This window comes from Pholis gunnellus (assembly GCF_910591455.1).
Source record: "Pholis gunnellus genome assembly, chromosome: 5".
NCBI lineage: Eukaryota > Metazoa > Chordata > Actinopteri > Perciformes > Pholidae > Pholis > Pholis gunnellus.
This window is the reverse complement of record NC_136531.1, coordinates 16,713,802-16,724,926: the sequence shown is the minus strand read 5'-3', so window position 1 is coordinate 16,724,926 and position 11,125 is coordinate 16,713,802. Positions and strand designations below refer to the sequence as shown.

The following is an 11,125-nucleotide window of genomic DNA, read 5'->3' as shown; positions in this document are numbered from 1 at the left end:
TACTTATTACTCCCCTATATTTATTTGACGACTAGATACTTTGCAGATTAAGATTCTATAAGCAGAACAAATGATTAGTTTATAAAATATGAAGCTTTTTTATAGAAGAAATAACCAAAAAAGCAGTTTAAACTAGCTCTACCTCAACTGGATAACATTAAAATGCTTCTTCTATTTGAATGCATGCCTAAGCATTTTATACTTTGTATACTTTGTACTAAAAAAACATACACTCTTTTCGTTGAGGATATTTCTAATGCAAGACTTTTTGCATTAAGGCATTTACTTAAGTAAAAAGTCTTCTGCTTCTTATCAATACCATGGAAGTTAAAGACATTTTGTTGGTGGAGCTCAACATATTATATATAATATTATAACAGCAACCTCCAAAAACAGTCCCACATCCTGATCTCACTGTAATTCAGTTTATACTATGAATATGTTTTTGTCAAATTGCCCCAGAATAAAAGGGCGGTGCACAGTATTTGCCAAAGTTCTATTTAAACTGTGCATCTATGTTTATGCTAAGTGGAGCAAAGAGCTCCTTTTACCTCTAATGAAGCAAGCTAAGCAGTGGCCACTATGCCTATGTAACAATGTTTTGATAATACATTTTCAAATGTTGTAGCACACGAAGAGACGAGTTATGAAATCCGCACACTGACTAAATTAAATCACTAAAAACCTATCCAGCTAACATTAGCCACTATTAGCTGCTGGTCATACCAGACCAAATGAGGTCTGGTACTCAAAACCCCTGAGTGTATTCAGTTGAGCAAGGTTATATTTTATTGCTTATTGAGTTCAACTTTTAATTTCTAAGATGAAAAATGTGTTCTTTCAAAAGTCACATATACCGCTAGTCTCTCTGTAAAGTATAGTACTTAGTTCTTGCTGGGAGCCATTGTTTTGTCATCACTGTATATGTTGTGTATTCCAAACCATGTAATTATGGTCTTGATGGTTCTGAATCTCAAGTTTGGGGCGAATATTTGGGCACATAAAACCACGATTGCAGGGCTCGATACCACCAGAGGTAAAGAGACCCTCATGAAAGTCACAGCAAAGAGCTCCCAACCCTGGAGAAAACACTTTGCTGAGCGGTCCAGGTGTATCACAGTGATAATGGTGCCGCTTACGATCCGCTGCTCCTGCAGCACTGGCACTGCGAGGCAGGAGAAGCCGGGCCGTCAGGGATTTGTCAGAGGCCTGTTATTACATCTCTAGTCACATAAAATATGGCTGCCTCTCCAGAGATCCCACTGCCAGATAAATCCTCTCTCCTCCAACCAGACTGGCCGTCGCGATGAAACCATCCAATTGTGTACCTCATCCACTGACCTCTGGTAATGACGTGTGATTTATACAGTACATGTTTTAAACTGAGAGACACATTCAAATCTCTTTCCCTCTCTCTCTCTCTCTCTCTCTCTCTCTCTCTCTCTCTCTGTTTCTATATCTGGTGTCATGTGATATAACAGACAGGCCTTTGGGAGATGGAAGACGTGACACCCATCTTTGGGGTCTCATAAAATGGCTACAATGTGGATAGTTTCCCCTGCAGCTGTCTAATCGCAGTCTAAGCCTGCAGTGAATGCTGTGTCTCCTCCTGCATGAGGTCACTAACACATATCGCAGGGTGGCACTTTAAGCTAACAGACCGCAGTGTGGAAGGCCTAAATCAACACCTGCTTGGGAATAAAAAGGGGGCTTGTGTTCTGTAAATACATTTAAGTGGCAGATTACAGGAGTGTTGTGAAAATATTCTACACTAACACTACTGGATTATGATAACTAGAGCTTTTTGAGGGGTTTATCACAAATGCATCCATCAATGACGTCCACCACACCTAACGCAAACAAACAATACACCAGTAGGCGTTACTACATGAGTGAATAGTGTATGAGATAGAGTCGTTTTCTAGACAGTCAGTGATGTGGTTTGTACTCTCCCCTGCACAGTCTAGTAGTTTAAGAGACTTAAGTTCTGTGTCTAAAGGAGAGCTGAGAGGCAGGCCGTGTCGTTGACCTTGGCAAGCCAGACACAGAGATGATGACCCACCACAACAAATATCTGTCTTTAATAAACAGGCACCGAGCACCAGGATCCAGCACAGCTCAGCTGGCTGGAAACGCAGACATTTTAAGTGAAATGTCTTTTAATTTTACATTGTATGCTCCCACAGTGGATCAACCCGTGTGGATCAATGCATTTATAGTTTGAATAATTAAAATGAATGGCAAAGTGTAATATGATATTATGATGTCAATAAGCCTTCATTTGTTTTAATGCTTATGTGTGTGTTAAACATATCTCTACAATAGAGTTTCTTTTCTTACAGTAACATTTTCTTTGCCCTATCAACTGCTACTTTATGCATTAATTAAACTCGAATTCAAACAGATCCATAATTTTAATCTGGGTCCTTAAATTGCAGCTATGTTTTTTATTTTTGTTATATTTTTCTATTTATATTTAAAAACTGTTGTTTTTTTCCATGGTTTTGTGAGAATAATTGGGAACCTTTAAGAAACTCCTGGCAAATGTTAGAGAAACGTGTTCAAAAGCTGATTGTATTTCAAAACAACATTTAGAAGAACAGTTACCTCTAAAACCAGATCGCACTGCCCACCAGCAGCAAATATAAACTGCCTTCATAACCTGATAAAGTGCAGCTGGACACACAACTTCAGAAGCCCTTTGCAAACTGACAGCCAAAGATCTCCTTCTAAAATGGAAATGTGGTCAAAATAATGTCTGCTGTTTAAACAGAAATGTGATATATGGGGGGAAAGTTTATGGCAGAGCAAAATAAAACGTCTTTACTAAGAAACGGAACTCTGTGTATAATGTCCCGGTTAAATGGCTTTAGTAGCAAGCTAAGTGACACCAATGAACAAGACTTGTCTGATTCAATATAGCCATCATGTTTTAATAAAATAATACATAATATAAACGTAGAAATAACCTAATAAATATTAAAATGCGACCATGCATTCACCCTGTATCATCATCATCACAATCACTCTGTTGGTATTTTATTTTTACGTGAAGCTATACATTGCAATATTGACATCCTGAACAGACATGTTTCAGGTAAATAAGTATGATATCTTACAATGACAGCATAAACGACAACAATGTGGAATTAATAATAACAATAACGATAATAATAATAATAAATTCCTCGGAGTACAGACTTGCCTTCATTTATTTTTCTGCAGTAAATGTGTCGGCAATTGAGTACATATAAAGTTGAAATTAAAACTGAAATGTCATGAGATGAAAAAATACCATTTTCTTTCTTCTGATTGGCCTTTAAATTGTTTTAGCTTTGATGGGAGAAAAAAAAACATATATTTTGTCCTGCTGCGTAAATTTGTTTTCTTATGCAAATAGTATGTCGCCCATTCTTCAGAGCAGCACTAAAATAAACTCATCATGTCAAACCTGGAGGACGCGGGGAAATTTGAGAGGAGATGAAATATTTCTCGGATGATAAAACGAGCCCTTTCGCCTGAGTTACGGCCTGGATTTGGCGTTGCTGAGAGGGATGCATGCTGCTCCTTCTCTCCTGCCCCAGAGGAGGTATCATCAGAGCTGATATATGGCCCAGCTCTACATTACCTTTACAAAACAAAGGATCATCCATGCTTTGGGTCGAGGAAAAAAATCCTTCTGACTATCTGCGACAGCTAAGATAACGCCGGAGCCGACTTGTCTTTTGGCAGCATCGGGATGATACAAAATAAAAGCCTAGAAACTCCTGCTGAACTAAAAACAAAGTTTTACGCATAAAATCGTTTAAAAACGCTGCAGATTGTCATCTCTCCCCCTATCTTTCTCGCTCTCCCTCTCCCTCAGCTTCCTCTCATTTACCCCATAAACCTATTCTGGTATCTCGCCACACGACTAAATTAGACCAAAGATGATAAGAGCACAAAGCATTATAATAATTCCGCCGGGCTCCTCCTCCTTCCAGCCATGCGTCCTAATTAATGGGACACCCCCAGTCGCAAAAAGCCCCGCACTGGACTGCAACATAGTCAAAGAGTGAAAGGGAAGAGGGCGAAAGTGCCACTGGAGATAATTGATTACCTACCAATCAATGATAACTTGTTAGTAATCGTCAACTCTTTGGACCTCGCCATTTTCAGGGAGGCATCTCACTCCTGCGGACTTGCTGCTCCCGAGGATCGACACTCTAAAGACATCCCGTTTTGGAATAAGATTTTCTTTTCTTCATTCTCTCCTCAGTGTTTTCGGGGTTTTTTACCTCTCAAACTGTTATGTGACTTTTTTCCTCAATAGCATCGTTCGTTTTTAACCGACAAATATTTCAACGAAGTCCTTTACAAACTCTGCGCACAACCAATGATGACATCCAAAGAAGTGGCCAAATGTGATGCAGTGGAGAACAGGAGGCGAAGTCCGCTGGACCACTTGCCGCCTCCTGCCAACTCCAACAAACCGCTGACCCCCTTCAGCATCGAGGATATCCTGAACAAACCGTCGGTGAAACGAAGTTATACAATTTGCGGAACAGCTCATCTAATTTCGTCCTCTGAGAAGCACCGTCCGTCCAGCATCCCCCTGTCCAGCCGGGCTCTCCTCAACCAAACCTCCCCGCTCAGCGCGTTAGAGGAGCTGGCCAGCAAGACCTTCAAGGGGCTGGAAGTTAGCGTTTTACAGGCTGCGGAAGGTAAATCTCCATCCCCAAAAAACACAGTTCAAATTCACCGTTTTAATTGTGGGCGTTTCTCTGTTTTTTCATTCTTCAATGGCCTGCACCAGACAAAATAACATTTTGGTAACACCTTGTATTTCGAACCCTGTCATGCAATTCATTCGTTGAATGTGCTTGTTTAATAGCCAGAGCAAATATTTTAACGAATGCTTATTTTTCCTATAAAATGTCTGATCGAACAAAGGCGTGTTCATTTTCTGGGCATGGCAGGACGATATAAATCGCCACCGCTTTTCTTTAATAATAAGGGTCTCGTGTGTCTGGTGCTAAACATTTCCCAGTGGTGTCTGTGTAATATTCTTGCAATAACCCGTTCCCACAAGAGCTAAAGGCTTTGCTGTTTCATATATAAGATCACATTCATTGCTATTTTTGCGTTAAGGTCACTTTTACGCGCACACTGCAGCGGTGCAGAGGAAGCCCTGCACCTGAAGGATTAAATGATTTTCATTCGGCCTCTGTCTCTCTCTCACAGGCCGGGACGGCATGACTCTGTTCGGTCAGAGAAACACTCCGAAGAAGCGTCGGAAGTCTCGGACGGCGTTCACCAATCACCAAATCTACGAGCTAGAGAAGCGCTTCCTGTACCAGAAGTACCTGTCCCCGGCCGACCGGGACCAGATCGCGCAGCAGCTGGGCCTGACGAACGCGCAGGTCATCACGTGGTTTCAGAACCGGAGGGCCAAGCTAAAACGGGACCTGGAGGAGATGAAGGCCGACGTGGAGTCGGCCAAGGCCGTCGGCCAGGTCCCCTTGGAGAAGCTCGCCAAGCTGGCAGACCTGGAGAAATGCGCCAACGGCACGCTGGGCCACCCGCGAGCCAATTCCCCGGCGCGGGGCGGCAAGCAGGGGCTCGAGCTCGTTCAGAAACTGCGGAACTCGCCGCTGTCCCCATTCTCAGACCACACAACTAGTAAAGAGTGCTCAGAGGACGAGGACGTGGAGATTGATGTGGATGACTGATGGCGCAGCGTGGGGCTCGAAGGTCGAGAATCACAAAAAGACGATAGAAAAAATCCTACCGAGGACTTGTAACTTACTGCTTATATTGTATACCATATCTCAGAACATGTACCAAAATGTAATGACTTTTATATCGACACAGATAGACCTATTCATAGTGAAGCATGAACCCAGAACAAGAAATATGCAGTGGTATTTTACAATGTATTCATTAGAAAACTGTTACTTCTTGCAATCAAAGCAATATGGTCTATAATGACATGAGTAACTTATTATTTTTTTACACTATAGGCCAACACACACACATACACACATGCACGCACACACGCGCACACACACACACACACACACACACACACACACACCTGTTCTATCGCTTTTGCTATAAGGCCTATACCCTCACACACCACAATGAAAGTGCTCTAGTTTGTCATATCCTTTGCATGTAAATGCATGATTTGATTTGTGGTCATTATCTATTTATTTTTACTTTATTTTTTTATTTTTTATTTAATTGTTTTTGTGTTTTCTGTGAGCCACATTGCAATTGAGTCACCTTTTCACTGCCGGCTCTTCTTCTTCTCCTGCTCCTCGTCATCTCACTGGACCCCTTGACTTCAGTTCTTATTTGGCGTCCCGATGCTGCAGTGCATGATGATAATGATGATGATGATAATCGGAAAGGCAAACTTGGACATTCACAGTTATACGTTTTTTGGGAATGCTCACGCGACGGCGAGAAACAAAAAATAATATTGCGGTGATTTTGACAAGCTATAGGCTACTTTTTAGATTTATTGTTTGTATACAATAGATTTACAGTTATAAATTTGTTATGTTTTGTACACCTGTAAGTGCCTTTCTAAAATCAGGACATTATTTGAAAAACCAATGCACAGACTGTAATGTATATAGGCTATACTATGGGAATAAAATGGCTTTTCTGAATATATCTTTTATGTTGTAATTCTTGAATTAATATTTAGTTTGTTTTTTTATTATGGATATAATAGCCTGGATTTTTTTTTCTATGGTGAGGACAAAAAAAAGGCATTTAAGAAACACGCTCTCCCTGCCAAATCTGGGCGTCTAAGCCCATCAAAGCGGTCTATTTAGAGTTATTATACTGAACTATTTTGTCCCTTTGTGTTCTTTTCTACTTGGACGCTCTAAACATTTTGTGGCCTGGAATCTCACATCTCCTTTCACATCCTAAATGCGTATCATGGCTTCTTGACCCTTAGACGTGTTTCTCCATTCGTAGCAAAAATTTATGTGAGAAACACAAATCTGGTGCCGGGGGAAAAAAAGACGAGGATGCCACAAAAACACAACGTTTTGGGCCAGTTTCTCCAGGCTTTTATAGACCTTTTTTGTTCTGAGGGACTGGGCCGTAATTTTGAGCGTAAAGCATGAAAAGTGGGGACAAATGAGCAGCGTTCCCTGATGGGACGAGCCACAAAGGAGCAGGGCCGGTCCCCCGCAGGCAGCAATACTGAGACAAGTGTGTCCCACCGCACAAAAAGGACGCAAACGTTTGGAGGCCATATGGTTTTTGAAATTTCCTCACAATTTCAGACAATTTGATGGATTGAGTTAACCCTCCTTTTAAACAGTTTAACTGGGTGCGAACAAAGGCCATAATGCCTACATAGAGTCTCCCTTCATGAGGGCATCTGCAGCTATTAATGTCTAGCCCTTTTCTTTGCCTGGCGTTTTGAACAAGTCAATGAATTACAATGAAACTGCCCCTTTTTTGTGAGCCGCTTGTCTTTCTCCGCTTTTTAGCTCTGGAATAATATGTTTGACTTCTGTCCAAGAACGTTTTCTAAACAAGAAATGGATTTTGTTGGAAGTGTTTTTAATGTTAAGTAGGGAGCCATAAAGAGTTTAGACTGTGACATTTATGCCAAAGTCTGGTTAGGCAGTCCTTTGTTTGTTTTCTTCTCATCTCTTTTTTTTCCTTCTGCTTCTTTATTTCTTTTGTCTTTAAGGAGTTTAATGAAGCTGAAAACATGATGTGAGAAAGAGAGACTGTCCATGGAGGAACTCAAAAGGCTACCTCCCGTTTAACTCACTTTGTTCAAAGAAATGATAAGTAGGGCTGTCTTCTTGTGACTTGTTTTATAGTGTTGGCTTTTTCTTTATTTTATTTTTTTAACTTTTATTTCAGGACAACCTGAATAAGTTTATAGACTTGCAAGCACTTAATATGGGCTAAAGCTATTGTCAATTCTCTGTAGACAAATTAGTCCCATAACAATGTATAATTCAGTAACACTTTACTTTAATCCCCCTATTTAGCATTTTTAAGTAGTATTTTTTCAAATTGTTTATAACACATAATAATGTAATTGCAAGCAGATATAAGCGTTTATTAATGTATTTGTCAACAACTAAACCTCCATGTGAACTCCAATAATGAAGGATGGTGTATAAACATAAATATTGGCAATATAGTAAAACACAGTTGTAATAATGTAAAATCTGTTTTCAAAAAAGAAGTTGGAGTTGTTAACAAATACTACCCATCAATAAACATTTTAAATATCTGCATACAACTGCATTATAGTGTCTTAGAAAGCAGTTACCATATTAAGTTTATGCTTATTAATGCTAAATAAGGGGTAAAGTGTTGCCTTTAATTTATATTTATTCACGTTTAGTTCATCAAAGGAAAGAACATTTAATTAAATTAGATTATTTTGTAAATTGACTTGCAATGTCAATTTAAAACTTATTTCTAAAAAACAATCCTTTGTTTTGAGGCGTATATTACAACACTGTGTGGTTGTGTGTGTATGTGTGTGTGTGTGTGTGTGTGTGTGTGTGTGTGTGTGTGTGTGTGTGTGTGTGTGTGTGTGTGTGTGTGTGTTTGTAGGTGTGTGTGTGTGTGTGTGTGTGTGTCAGCCTATTCTGAATCAAGCATATTTATGAAGGGAGAGAGTGTTAAGGCAGGATAAGTTTATGGATTTCACTTGCTTATTTTATGAGGGCTTGTCAGGAGGCCCTGTGATAAGTAATACTACAGTCTGTGGGACCACTTCGTGGTAATTAATCTGGAGGTCTTAAGTGTATTTCAGTATTTCACTTCAAGATGGAAAAAATCACTACTTCAATCGTCCGGAAAATTGAAGTTTGATGCATGAGTCCCTACTGAAACAATAGAACAGCCCTCTCTCTTTTCATCTCATCCCCTCCCATTTTTTAACACAATCTCTCTCTCCCTCTCTCTCTCTCTCTCTCTCTCTCTCTCTCTCTCTCTACTTTATTATTATTTGCACCTTGTGGAAAAGAGTCTCAGGTGCAAAGTGTGAATTAATATTTGAGACACTGCTCGAGTGACAGCATTAAAGACAAGCTTTTAAATGCAATAATGCATTGTTTAATGTTTCCAGTTTGTCTTCTCAAAAATAGCAGAAAAGGATTATAAACAACCATAACCAAGTATTATTATGATTTTGGTTATTATTATTAAATAAGTGTTAAAAAGAAGATCTGTAAATGACTTTATATTTGGCTGGATTGCCTGAATTGTAGAGTTTTAATCATAGCCTTCCTGTGGAGCCAGTTAATACTTCAAACTTCAATTTTACGGGCGATTGAACTAAGCATGTTCCTGACAGAATTGATGTATGTATTAATTTCCTTTAACTGTTGATTAATTAGGCTGCGCTGAAGGCTCAAATGGAACAGTTTGTTTGGAAATTTGCATATTAATCAAATTCTAGTTGATCATTCAAATAATCCAGGCTATGTGATCTTTGGGGATCTAGCTTAAAAACATATAGCAGGGAAATCAGTAAATATATACTGTACTGCTGCTGCAGCAGCAGCAGCATGTCCACTGGTCATCCAGTTTTGCTGCAACAAATGCTCTGATAGATTATTACAACCATGCACAACAAACCTTTATGCTTATTTGTCTTATAAATAAAGAGGCCAGAGAGAAAGAGATGCCGATTGGCTGATGTATTTTGAAACATTTTTAACTCTCAATTATGTAAAAAGAAAGATAAAATTAAATGAAATAAGCAAAGCACTTCACAGACTGCCACCTAGTTGATTTGGAAGTTTATCTGCCTCACGTCATGTAGTTTGAGGGATGATAGATATTATAGAATGATAAAGAAAAACAATGGGTTTATACATGTTTAAACAGCTTTCTAGACACTGTGAGTCAGGAGGAAGAGGCTACAGTAAACTGCAGTTATGAACGAAGAACATTGTGTCTCTTGAAATATGTTTTGCATTGCTGGTTGATGATAAACACATCGTCCTTTGCTGGTTGAAATAAATATGGTCAAAACTGCATCAACATTAAGAGCTTCATATGTTTTAGCAATGATGCAAATCAAGAAATTAAAGAGAAGTTGCATACACAAAAAGCATCATTAGCAGCACATGAATACAATTTATATACAAAATATTATCGATACATATGGGTGTAGATTATAGAAAAGAAATGAAGACGGCAAAAATTGTATAAATATGAGCTTAGGTGGAAAAGTTACAAGATATAAGCGATGGAAATTTTAATTTCTTAGTGGCAGAGAGCAAAAACACCAAAATAAACAGATAAAGTCAAATGAATCAGTCAAATCTGGAAGGGTGGATTTACCATTTAAAGTATGTGTGGTTATGAAAAAAAGGTCCTGGTCAGACTGTGACAGAAAACTCTGAACAATATAGACAAAAGAAACAGGTATAAGTGGAAAAGACAATGCAGATGATGACAAGATTCAAACGGCTACTGAGGAGACAGAAATGCAGAGACACCTGCTGGTGTTCACAGGACAGTGTACTCCACTGAGCAGTTAACCAGCCATGGTGTGTGTGTATGTGTGTGTGTGTGTGTGTGTGTGTGTGTGTGTGTGTGTGTGTGTGTGTGTGTGTGTGTGTGTGTGTGTGTGTGTGTGTGTGTGTGTGTGTGTATTTTAAAAAGTATATCTAAATAAAATGTGTATTTACAGAAAAATAAATACTGCAAAGTAATACTGATTTTCGTATCTCTCTCTCTCTCTCTCTCTCTCTCTCTCTAAAAATACAACCTAAACCTGTTATAAATAGGTTAGGCAGATTGTGCAAGATTTGCTACATAATAATTAGAGGAAATGTAATGCTTATAAACTAAAAGTGGTTAACACATTAGGCTACTATGAAAGAAAAACAAATCACTGCAATGTGATTAGATGACATATTTTGCAATTGAATGGTGGTGGCGATAAGAAGGCAGATACAAATCTAAATCAAAGAGAGACATGCTGCTCCCATGGTAATATGTGTTTCCCAAATAAAATGAATTGAATTTTGTTTTGATCTGAAAATCTGTTACATTCTTGGTAATTGACTTTGATTTGGGTAAGAACTTGCTTCCTGATGCAGGCATAATATCAGTATGAATATCATATTAG

At 39.0% G+C, this 11,125-nt stretch overlaps 1 protein-coding gene across 1 annotated transcript; it reads left to right on the top strand.

Moving 5' to 3' along the window:
• Positions 1 to 4,375: 4,375 nt before the first annotated feature.
• Positions 4,376 to 5,711, top strand: lbx1b (ladybird homeobox 1b; the record flags this gene model as incomplete). The annotated part of the gene is made up of 2 exons (XM_079160046.1): positions 4,376 to 4,703; positions 5,224 to 5,711. The coding sequence occupies 2 exons, from the start codon at positions 4,376 to 4,378 to the stop codon at positions 5,709 to 5,711; spliced, it is 816 nt and encodes a 271-aa protein (XP_079016172.1).
• Positions 5,712 to 11,125: the final 5,414 nt, after the last annotated feature.